The following is a 12,560-nucleotide window of genomic DNA, read 5'->3' as shown; positions in this document are numbered from 1 at the left end:
CTGACTTCCAAAGAATAAGGGAATAAGGGTTATTCTTTCCTGTCCCTTGACTCCAGGGGGCAGAACTTCTAGGTAAACCTTAGGTAAACCTTAATGGTCTCTGAGAAGATATGAGATAGGGATTAATTTAAGCTAACAAAAGGGAGTAAAAAAAAAGCTTTTAAATAATTAATGTTGATTTACAAGAGAAAGAACTCTCCACTAAGAGAAGTATTTAAGTAAAGACTGGTTGATCCCATATTGCAGATACAACAGAAGTTATTCTTATATTGGAGAGCAAATGGAAGAGAAAAACATTTTTAAGTACCTATGTGGAGATTTTATGTTCACAGCAACCTTGGGAAGGAGGTGTTATTATGATATCCATTTTAAAATTGAAGAAACTAAGGCAGCCAAAGCTTAAATGACTTGCTCAGAGTCATATACCTGGTAACTGTCCAAGGTTCAATTTGACTCAGGTCTTCCTGACTTAAGGTTTAGAGTTTTATCTATTGTACCTCTTAAAGAATAAGAAGTTAATTCAATATCTTCTAAGGTTCCTCCTAACTCTGGGGTACAAAGTTGGCCCAGAGAGCCCTGAGAAAGTGAGGATTTATCCAGTCTCCATGACCATACCTTCTTCCACCATTTTGTTTCCTCTTTCTGTAATGACATGAATTCGGGGTTCATGACTAGCAATGTCAGCCAGGATGACCTGGTGCCTATTCAGTAGATTCTGAGAAGCAATTAGGTCTTTTCCTAGAAAGAGAAAATTGATTCTTAGACTACCAGTTCATAAATATTCAAGTACTTATATCTAATGAGGGAAAGAAAGACTATCATTTGGACATGATCCAGGACTACCTTCACAATTTAATTCCTAGGACTAAAATTCATTCCCAAGGTTCTGTATAGATAGCATTTAACTTTATTTAGTCTCTTTTCTCTTATGCCCCTGAGACTTGCATTAATTACTTCATAAAAGGGAAGGGAGTGTTTTTCCTTATTCTCTCTAAAAGCCTGAAGAAAATATCATAATTTCTCAAAGTGCTTCCACTAACTCCTTCTTAGTCACACACATACACACACACACACACACACACACACACACACACACGTATATATACGTGTATATATATATATATATATATATATATATATATATATTTATATTTATATATATATCCCTCACTTCTTGTGACCCCCTTGTTTTAAATTTTATGCTCCAACCAAGTATGACTACCAGGTTTGTCCTACCCAAGCTTGATCCTCTCTTGTTTTGAAAATTATGCTGTTCCTCTCATCTAGGACTTTCTGTTTTTCTCTATACAAGCCCTCCAACTCTTCAAGGTTTAATGAAGTTTCCTCTTCAGAAGTAATTCTACATAGTTCTAATCACTCTAATCTCCAGTGACTCAGGATTTAAACTCACATTTTGCTTAATAATATTTATAGTATATATGCATACATATTTAACATATTAGGAAACTGAGGTCAAAACATGTAAAATTGTTATATTGAGATATACAACTTATAAATGAGAAGTCTGAGAGTCATAACCAAGTCTCCTGATTTCAAGATCTGGAATCACTACCCTGTTACCTATACACCTTCCTCACTAATCATTGACATGTAATATTTTCTCTCTGTCTCTCTCTCTCTATGTCTCTCTCTCTCTCTCTCTCTCTCTCTCTCTCTCTCTCTCTCTGTTTCTCTCTCTCTCTATTTTTCTCTGTATATGGCTATAGATATACATACATACACATAATCCACATGTTTGGATTGTATATAAGCCCCTGCCCTTGGACAGCATCCCCCCAAAACACACACACTGACTTATCCATCCTATGCATTTCCCACAATCTCTATTCCCATATAATATCCTTAAGATTATATGATTCCCCTAAATAGGATTCCAACTCTGGTCCTGATCAACATTTATGTCAATGGTCACTAACCAAAATGAAGTGGGAGCAGAAGTCTTAAGACTATATAAATTACTCCCAGAAGACTGGCATCATAGGAATTTTGCCAGTTTTGTCTACATTACCAGACACTGAGGGAAGCCCTTATTCAAACTAAACCTTTCCCAAGAGGTTAAAGCAAATTCCCATAAAGTTGATATAGAACTTCAATTTGCTTATCTACACTCATGCCTCTGCATGTGACAAGGCCCAATCAGAAGACTCCTTCTAACAGTTCCCCTATTTCCAAATACCCATTCATAGTTAATGGATGACAAAGATTCCACTGCTTTTTCCCTTAGTGAGGAAATTCTTGGAGACTGACTCATTGTGTACTAACCAAGGTAAGTAGAGGCTGCAGAAGGCTCTGTCTCTTGGATCCAAGCCTCCTCATCCTCAGCATCCCGGCAAATCTGTTGCAGTCGCAGAAGGTCAATGAGCTTCATCTTCCTTTTGGATAGTGGTTCCTTCAGAGCCTCATAACGTGACACCAAGGACTCCTGCCTTTCTTTCATTTCTCCAGCATTAGGATGCCCCACCTCCTCAAAATAGGCAGCTAGGTCTGTGATTGTATCTACTTGGTCCTAAGAGTGAAAAAGAGCATGCAAGTCATTTCTTCATCACAGTCAATGGAGATGAACCCAAGGAAGGTCAGTACTTTTATTTTAGGCAAGGTAGTCTTTCTGTCAATTAGTTCTGGGGGAGCCTAATAAGGCTCTTCTCTCTGTTTTACCTCACATTCCTAAATTTATAATAAAGTGAGAATGAAAAAGAGACCTAGAACTCATCCATTCCAATCTGGAAATTTTGCAAAGGAGTGAACTAATATAAACTGACTTTGATCAAAAGTTAAGTTGGTAAGAATTAGAGATCTCATTATTTCTAGTGGCCTTCTAAAGAAACCCAAAGGTACAATGGAAGCCACAAGGTATGGGTAAATGGAAATAAAAATAAGCTTTCCACATGATACAGTGGTAAGAAAAACAAATGATTTCAAATTCAACTCTGATGTATTGATATATATGTAGATATATAATATATATGTATTTGTATGCATATCTATATAGCTATGTCTGTGTATTTATATATATATATTAGTACATATAGTTTTATATATATATACATACATATATATAAAGCTATATACCTATTCTTAAACTCTGAATCTCATTTTCTCATCTATAAAATGCATATAATAACAACACCCAAAATTCTTACATTCTTCAGATATGAGAAGCGAAGGAGGTAATGAACATTTTCAACCTTCTAATCCCCAAGGTACTTTGTTTACCCTAAAGCAAACATGTCAAAAACATATTCCCAGCTCAAGAAGCCCTCCAAACTCTGGATTACTGTCCTAGCCAGATTAAAATGTCATTGAAAAATGTTTAACAAAGCAAATAAAACATTATACATCAGAGATATCATTAATTTGTAGTTTTCTAAGACAATATACACCAAAGATACGTTTCTATTTGGGTTTGATATCACTGCCCTTGATTTTATTAGTATGGGGAACCTCAGGGGAGGGACCTCCCTCAAGCAAAGGAAATGAGCAATAGCATATGAGTTAGAGAAGGAAATGGAAAAGCCCTGCAAGATCATTGCCAAGAAAATCCCAAATGAGGTAGGAAGCATCTAACAGTATTGAACAATAACAGGACTTTCTCTGCCATTTATAGTCTTGAAGAATTGCTTAGAGGGTATTAAACCTTAGCTGTTAATGGATATATGTGCCCAGCAGGTCATTATCTAAACTCCTTATAAAGCATCATGGTTCAAACAGCTCTCCCATCTATCCCTCTCTTGAGGGCAGGTTACTGCTGATATACTGAAATCCTTCTCTCTCTGCTCAGAATTTAATAGTGACCCCCAATTAATTATTAATAGAGGCAACATGGTGTACTTTTCTTGAGTATTCAACTTGGAGTTAGGAAAGCCTAGGGTCAAATCCTGTCTATGGACACTTTAAAATTATATTTCCTCTCTGAACCTCAGTTTTCTCATTTATAAAGTAAGAAAAATACCTTCAGTGTCTTCTTCACAGAGTTGCTGTGCAGTTTATAAATGAGAGAACATAAACAAAGCACTTTGCAAATTTTATATTATTCAATTGTCCATCACAGTTCCTATTAATAAATGTATATGCACTCCTCAATGCACATTTTAAAGGTTCTCCACCAAATGTCTCCCATTTTGATTACTTTAAAATGGAACACCTTGGCTTGTACTCTACACCCCAGTCAGAAAATTCTGCACCTCATTTCAATCTTTCCATCTCAGAGTACTTATTGGGCTATTTATGGATTCTTAATTACCTTATTCCTTAATTCCCCTTTCTACCACCCCAAACAGTTCCCTTCCTTTATCCAATATTCTCTTCCTTTCTTCACTACTGGAAGTCTACTCAAACTTACATTAAATGACTATTCTGTCCTAGTACTCTCCTTTTACTGTCCTGTTTGGATATCTATCACCTATTTTGTTGGACTATACTTATATTCTATATATTACATAATAAATGCAATTCATATTTCTATAACACTTTAAGGAATATAAAACACTTTACTCACAATAATCCCGTGAGTCAGGAAATTGCATATTGATAAAGAAATTGAGGCTTGGAGAGTTTCCTTCATTTACCCAAGGTATCATAGTAAGTGGTGAAAATAGGAATAGAATCCAAGTCTTCTGGCCAAAACCTTGTGTGAGCTTTTGCCACTATATTTGCTTTTCCCTCACACACATCCTCTTTCTTTCTTACCTTGAGAATCATTAAGATTGATATTCTATTCATAAAGGATATTTAGCTCAGAAAGGGGATCGTTTGATTTTTGATCTCTGACCTTTGCATAAATGTTTTTATTTTCTATTGATTTCCAATAAATATTATACAAAGCTTCTACAATGTGACAGACACCATGCTGGAAATGCAAAAACAAAATAAAAATAAAAATAACTCTTTCCCTCAATGAGCTCACAGTCTAATAATGGTCTATACCTTCCACCCTCAGTAGACCTTAATAGCTAAAGAGTATAGGTACCTGGTGAGCATCCACATTAGTCTCTAAGACTCCATGCTTCCTAAGGAGATTTTGGACATCAGCCAGGCCTTTCCCATAATCCTCAGAGGCAACCTGATTATCCACTTCCTCCAACCAGCGTGCCAAGTCTTCCACGCCCTGCTCAAACTGGAGCTGTTTGTTGGCTTCATGCAGTTGGGTTCCTGCAGGAAGATATGTCTCAGGATCAGGAAAATACTTACTTTACTGTAACATAAAAGATAGATTGCTGGGCATGAAGTCAGGAAGACCTGAATTCAAATTTCACCTTAGACACTTACTAGTTATGTGACCCTGGGCAAGTCACTTAACCCCTGACTCAATTGTCTCATTGTAAAAATAGGAAACATAATAATTTCCACCTTCCATGGTTGTTGTGAGGATCAAATAAGATAATGTTTGTATATTTCTTTGGACAGCAATTAGCAAAAAATAGGTGTTTAATAAATGTTTATTCCTTTCATGGCAGGCCTTCATTATGCCATACTTCAGTAATCTCTCAATGCCCAAGAGGCATAGGAAGTTGGAGAGGGCTCTGATGATAGTACTTAAGACCTTTTGAGTACTACTGGAGGTGGGTTTCACTCCCAAGATTTAAAACCTGGCTACCTAGTGGCTTCGGTCTCCTCCAAAAGCTCCAAAATCACCAACTAGTCATTCTACTCACTCCCTAGCTTGATATCAGGGCCTGCAACATTCCCAGTTTTCTACCTGCTTTGTCTTTGACTGATATTCCTCGGTTCTCTTAGTCTTAACTTTTATCATAATTATTTTTCAATGTTTTTTCCTTTTATATTTGTCTCACTCTTCCTTCTAAAGTCTATGCCACACTCCTGCTCTCTCAGAAATCCTCTCTCAGGTTTTTCATCTTTCAAAGAAGGGACTTGTTCCTCCAAGATTCCTCCCAAGTTTAAATTCAAAGACCTATGTCAAGACTCTTTGGACACTGATTTCTCCTCTAACTGTATCCTCAACAACAGCTGTGTCTCCTGTTGCAGTTAGTCTAGCTTCAGCTATTGAACTCACCCTTCATTATCTTTCTCAATTGTCTGTTAGCAGTCAGACTGGCAAAAACTGGTGAGGGCTATCCGGGTTAATATAGGAACTAACAGTTAAGTACATTAAATATGACAATCAGTAAAGTCATCCTACTCTGAAGAAGTTATGATGGTTGCAGAGCCATTCCTTTGGATGTGTCAACTTTAGGAGGTTATTGATGATTAATTTTGAAATTAGCCTTCCACCATTCTAAAATAACATAGTGTTATGTAATCCCATTGCGAGCTCCCTGAAGGCATGGAATGCTGTTTGTTACTCTTTGAATCCTCATTACTCATCATATTACTTGGTAAATAATAAATATTTAATAAATACTTATTTTTATTTAATAAATTTTCATTGACTGACTATAATACTGAGTTTGAAAATTTTGTGTTTGATAAAGTTCTGATTGCCTAAAAATGTGTGAATGACTCTGTAATGGTATTGCGAGTTCTTTCTACTAGAATGTATGCCTAAAGGCCATGGTTGCATGACCTTGTGGAAGCACATAGTAGATGCAACACTAATTTCTTTCTAAAGTTATGGAAACAATTACCATGGAGACCTAGGAACTGATGACACTATAGTAACACACTAATGACAATTACAAAAACTCTTGATTGGTTCATTGAAACTTGACTTTCACATCTTGGTCAAAATGATGCCCTTTCCCTACTCCTGCTCCCTGCCATCTTTGGCTTATTGATATGTTCTTTCTGCCATATCAGGCTAGAAATATTCCAGTGACAAATGCTTCATCTCCTATTCCTATCCTGATTTCTTTTCAATATCCAGAACCAGTTTCTGCCCTCACCTAGGAGGCTCTCAGTACAGATGTACTGACTGCTAGTAAAAAGACACTTATTATGTTGTTGAATATTAGTAACTGGCTAACTGAGTAGATGAAATAGTATCAATAAAGGGAGGTAGATGAACATGTGAGACTATTCTCAGTGGATAATGGTAATTTTCCTAGAGGACTCTCCTTGTCTAGGATGCAGAAGAAAAATAGCAACAATCAACCTTCAAGTCCTACCTTGCATAACATCACTTGGGATAATGTCAATCTTTGAAAATCCAGTTAAGAGCTTGGCATTTTGGAAATTTGCCCAGTCTAATGAATAGAATAGGACAAACCTCATCATGAGAAAGTAGATATTAGCATATTAGGCTCCTAGTCAGCACTAAAATTCTTGTGAATTGATTTACTGATTCTTTAAACCAGGAAAAAAAATTAAGAGAAAAGGTGGGGAGCTGAATAGTGTCTTCAAGAGTAGGAAAGTGCCTCCAAGAGAGGCACAAACAATAGAAAATAGGCTGGCATAACAGAAGGGTGGATGCATATTAGCAAATATGACTAGAGTTTATAGTAATGGGACTTATGCCAGCCTTTGACCAGTGCTTTCATTTTTCTAGATTTGTATTATTCCATTATTATTCCAGAGATGGGAGTAGAGTGGGAGAGTGGTAGTATTTCCACAAGATTCTTATGTAGAAATGGTTAAGCAAAAAAAAAAGCAACTGGTATTTACTAATAATAATATTTACCAATTATAAGAGCTTTAACATTTGCGAATCACTTCACATGTATTATTTCATTTGATCATCACAACAATCCTATGACAAAAGTATAATTAATAGCCCCCATGTTACAAAATAAGAAACTAAGAGAAACAACTAAGTAACTAAGAAACTAAGTAATATGTCCAGAGTCAGTTTTCTTCTTGCTTTGTCTTTGACTGATATTCCTTGGTTCTCTTAGTCTTAACCTTTATCTTGATTGTTCTTCAATGGTTTTTCCTTACATCACCTTCTTTAGAAAGCCAGAATTCTATTAGTTGCACCACCTAGTTGCCTTAAAAATCCAGCCTCTAGAGATAAGAGCTGAATCATTTTGTTCCATAGAGTGACCTAATGGCATAGAGTGGGAGGGGGAAGGAAGATTGGTTATCTTGTAATGTCCTTATACAAGTTGTCTATATAAAAATGTTTGACTCCAGAAATGAGTTGTTTTCTTGGTCTTCATTCATGGAAACATTACTATTTAAGGTGCCTATGATCAAGTTAAAATGAACTATCACAGTGCATATATGCTCCTTGTGTTATCTTTTCAAGCAATGAGGTCTAATCAAACTCAAGAAGATTCAGAAACTTCAGGTGGTATGAAAAACTTAGTGACTATAAAGTAGCAACTGGAAAGAATAAGGGACAGAAGAAATCTCCTTCTTTAGGCTAGACTTAACCAGGTAATAAGAGGAATATTCATATTTGCAATAATGATGGAAAAAAGGCCCTGGTAAGGACCACAGTCAGTAACAAAATTAGCCTGTCTTGAGAAGTCCTTCTTCTGACCTTTTTGCTCTGTAGCTTCCAGGAGTTCATTCCAGAGAGCAGTGACTTCAGTAATGCGGGCAGCCACATTGTCAGAGGCATAGTGGTTGCCATCAATCATTTTCTGGCCAGTTTTCTTTAGGTTGTTGAGGCAGATCTCATTAGTCATCAGCTCCTCTGCAAATACTTGTTGTTTTTGAACTCGACTCTTTAGGTTCTGCGAGTCCTATTGGAAAGAGGGAGATAGAAATGAAATGCAGTGTTAGAAGAGGAAGTGAAAGTCCTAGAGACAGAAGAGAGAATTTAGAGTTTTGAGTATATCACTTTTGAAAAATCTAGCCATATTAACAAAGAAATGGGTCATCATTTAAACATCCTGTCTCCTCTTACACTATACAGCAATATCTCTTCTCTCTTTACAATATGATAGAGGTAATGTCCCTCCAACAGAGACATATACTGGAAAGCATATACTGAAAAGATCAGAGGAGAAGAGTCTGGAAGTGGGAAGACTAATTAATGTGGTTGTCACAATAGACTAGGTGATGGTTGATGATAGTCTGAAAAAGAGTGGTTATATCAGGAATGAGTAAATAAGAGTCAAGAGGACTTGGCAACTTATTTGTGATGGTATGAGTGAAACATATGGTTAGAGGATATGAGTGATATATGAGTCAAAAACAGTTGAGCTATTGGATCTGAGTGAGCAGGAGGATGATGGTGACACCAAAAAAAAATAAAGGAGTTGTTTTCATTTATTGAGTAGTTAAACAAATTGTGGTACATGAATGTACCACATAACATGAATGTAATGAAATATTTTTTCACCATGAGAAATTATGATTATGAAGAATACCAAGAAATATGGAGAGATTTATATGAATGATGCATAGTGAAATCAGCACCATCTGGAAAACAAAGTACAATAACTGCAGGTATAAATGAAAAGAATAGGAGCAAATTAGAAAAAACAGGTGAACACTCTTGCAACTGTAATGACTATTAATGGTACCAAAGAAGATATGTGAAAACAGACTTTTCTTTTTTCTTGGCAAAATTGTGGACTATAAGTGTGAAATGTTCAAACTTGAATCTATGTTGATTCATTTTCCTGAGTTGCTTTTTTCCCTCTCCTTTTATACAGATGATGGCATTTGGGTGGGACTGGGAGATTCAAATATGTATATAAATAGAAATGAAAAATATGTAGAATAAAAACATATCAATAAAATTTAAAGAGAAAAACAGAAATAGAGAAATGTTGTTTTGGACATGTGTTTGAGATGTCAATAGAACTTCTAATTATGAATGTAGAGAGAATACAGAGAATGTAGGCATACAATTAAAGATAAAGAACTGGAGTCTAGGAAGAGAGTTAATCTACAGTGACAGATTTTATTCATATATTTAGAAGTGGTAATTGAAGGCATGTTCAAGAGATAAAAGAAATTCAAGGACAAAGCCTTGAGAAATGTCTGCAAGAGAATGAGGAATCTATGAAGAGATAAAGAATGAAATGTTAGAGTTACATGTAGGATAATTAGAGTACAACACAGAGGTCAAGGGATAAGAAAAAATCAAGAGAAACTGTTGAGTCACAGTTTGAACATCATATTTTGAGTCCCTGCCCCAGACTTTTATGTTGAGTCCCCTTCTGGACTCCCTCAATCTTCCCCAGGCAAGCTTTGGAGGGGCAGGAGACAAGGATGAAAAGGGAGACAAGTACTCCATCAAGATCTCCAAGTGCTCCATTTATTTACCAAAAGACCAGTGCTAAAATACCTTTCCAGGCTCTAATCCACTCCCACTCTCATGACACATAGTAAAATAAGACTCTGGTGCTCAAGGACACCAGGTGAACATAATTTACAGTGCTCCCATACCAACAATCCCTACCAAGAAACAAATCATTTCTCAACATAGACTTCAGTTTTCTAGTTAGTAAAATGTGTGGATTGACAAGGTGGACTCTTGCAACTCCAAAATGTGCAGTTGTAGATTTGAACTGGTCTGTTGTGAGTCCTAGCTTCTAGCCTCTTGTGATTGCAATACATACACTTCTTTAACATGTTAGGCAAAAAATGACAAAAAGGACATGTCAGAAGGCATAGATCTAAGAATACATCCAGGAAACATCTAGAAATATCATTTCCCAAATGATGAGGTTAAGGGATGGAGAAGTTAGGATAAAGAATAATAAGCCTATTGAAGATACCTGAAATTAAACCCTCTGCTCACCTTGTATTCCTCATCATCTGCTATCTTTTTCTTCTTATTGATCCAGTTCTTCAGGTCATCAGAGTCTTGGTAGAACTGTTGCAAAAGTAGAGCATCTTTCAGCTGTCTCCGTCGGGCAGCAGCCCGGTCACGCAGAGCATCACGTCGTGCCAGAAGCTACAAAAGAATCATAGGCAATGTTGTCATTATCTAAACCACAGGGGTCATGCAAAAACACCACAGAACCTACCACCCCAGGAGTTAAGATCACCACACAAATTAAGATCCTATAACCAAAATGACATATTCCCCTCCTGTTAGCTATAGAACATGCAGACATACCCCATCCCTGATCTCAGCGATGTTCTCTGAATCATAATGGTCATTGTTGATTAGTTTAGTCGCTGTCTTGTCCAGTGTCTGGTGAGAGAGAAAAAGAGAGTGGTTTCTCTTTGGTTACCACAACGGTGGTGGACACAGATTGTGAAGTTATTCAAGAGCTTTGCTTAGATAGCATGTTCTGCAAAAAAAAAAAAAAAAAAAAAAACTTTTCAAGGATCAGACCTTCTACATGTAGGTGGCATTGCCCAGGGTTTCCCTGAATGAAGTGATTTAAAATTAAAAAGAGATAACTTGCCGGTCTTAATTCTTGTTTTAACAAGGAGTGGAAAAGGTAGCAGAATGGATGATAGTAGATAGAGTACCAGATCTGTAGTAAGGATGACCTGTGTTCAGATATGACATTTGATACATACTAATTATATAACCCTAGACAAATCATTTAACTATTTTGCCTTAGTTTCTTCTTTTGTATAATAATAGCAACTACATCCTAGAATTGTAAAGTTCAAATTAGAAAGGAATTGTAAGGTATTTAAAATAATTTCTAAAGCATAGTATCATATAAATGTTACTTATTATTGTTGCTGTTATTCTTACTATTAGTAGGTAGTGACTGTGATCTCAGGAGAATAACTGAGAGGCAAGTATGGCAGATAAGGACTTAAGAAGATTGACCCTGAATAAGAAGCCCAAATTTGTCCTGTTTGATATTTTTAAATTATTTTTAAAACATGGGGAATATTCTATTAAGAATCAAAAGACTAAAACCATGAATTTGTTGTTTTCATCTGGACAGACTTTGATTAAAACCTTACGATTAATGCTTTATTCCACAACTTAAGCAGAAGAGGGAAAACTTGGGAAAGAAGCAGAGGCAAAACAAGGGTTTAAAAAACCTACAAAATAATTCAATTCAATGTAATTCAAGAACCATTTATTGTATCTACTTTGTTCCCAAAGTTATGCTGTATATTGGAGATATAACACAATCCTGACTTCAAGAAACTTAGATTCTTTGAGAGAAAAAATGTGAACAGATAAGCAAATATCTGGGAATCCAGATACAATTCTGAAGATTTTTAAGAAAGAATTGTTCAAACTAAAGAAAAGAAACTGAGAAATCAACACATATTAGTCTTTAAATACATGGGAAATGCTTAAATAGAAGATGGGGGAATATTGTTTTCTATCTTTACTGAAATCAAGAACAGGAAAATTTATGAGACAGTAAGAAGTAGTCCTGACTGGAAACAACAACCTGGAAGAGAAAGCCTTCATCCACATAAAGTTAATTGTCTAAATACAAGTTACAGGACTTACTGTAATCTTCTCCTCCTGTGCATCAAAGGCCTCTTCAAAGTCATCATGCTTCTGAAGAAGGGCTTCCACACTCCCCAGGGAATTCCCCAAGTCCTCATTCTCCAAGAAAGCCTATAGAGATGATACCAACAGAAACCCATGGTATTCAGATCAGAGGTTCCCAGATGAATGAAGGGAAAAAACTCAAAAGCACTTTGGAGCCAAGGGCTGACTATTTATTCCCCACTTAAAACATTCTCCTGCCTTCTTATTTTTAAAGCAGATGGCATTTCCCAAAGTACTGAGACCCTTTCTTCCTCAGTCC

At 36.2% G+C, this 12,560-nt stretch overlaps 1 protein-coding gene across 1 annotated transcript in view; it reads right to left on the bottom strand.

Annotated features, from left to right (window-relative positions):
• Window positions 1-12,560, bottom strand: part of SPTA1 (spectrin alpha, erythrocytic 1) — a 98,037-nt gene that overhangs the window by 69,867 nt on the left and 15,610 nt on the right. Inside the window, 7 exon segments of the mRNA XM_074223134.1 lie at window positions 616-738; window positions 2,284-2,527; window positions 4,988-5,169; window positions 8,399-8,603; window positions 10,616-10,771; window positions 10,937-11,014; window positions 12,257-12,367. Of these exon segments, the coding sequence (XP_074079235.1) occupies window positions 616-738; window positions 2,284-2,527; window positions 4,988-5,169; window positions 8,399-8,603; window positions 10,616-10,771; window positions 10,937-11,014; window positions 12,257-12,367 (1,099 nt within the window).

The sequence above is a fragment of the Macrotis lagotis genome, chromosome 2 (genome assembly GCF_037893015.1).
Source record: "Macrotis lagotis isolate mMagLag1 chromosome 2, bilby.v1.9.chrom.fasta, whole genome shotgun sequence".
NCBI classification, from domain to species: Eukaryota; Metazoa; Chordata; class Mammalia; order Peramelemorphia; family Peramelidae; genus Macrotis; species Macrotis lagotis.
Note: the sequence above shows the minus strand (reverse complement) of the source record. Positions and strands in the feature narration are given on the sequence as shown.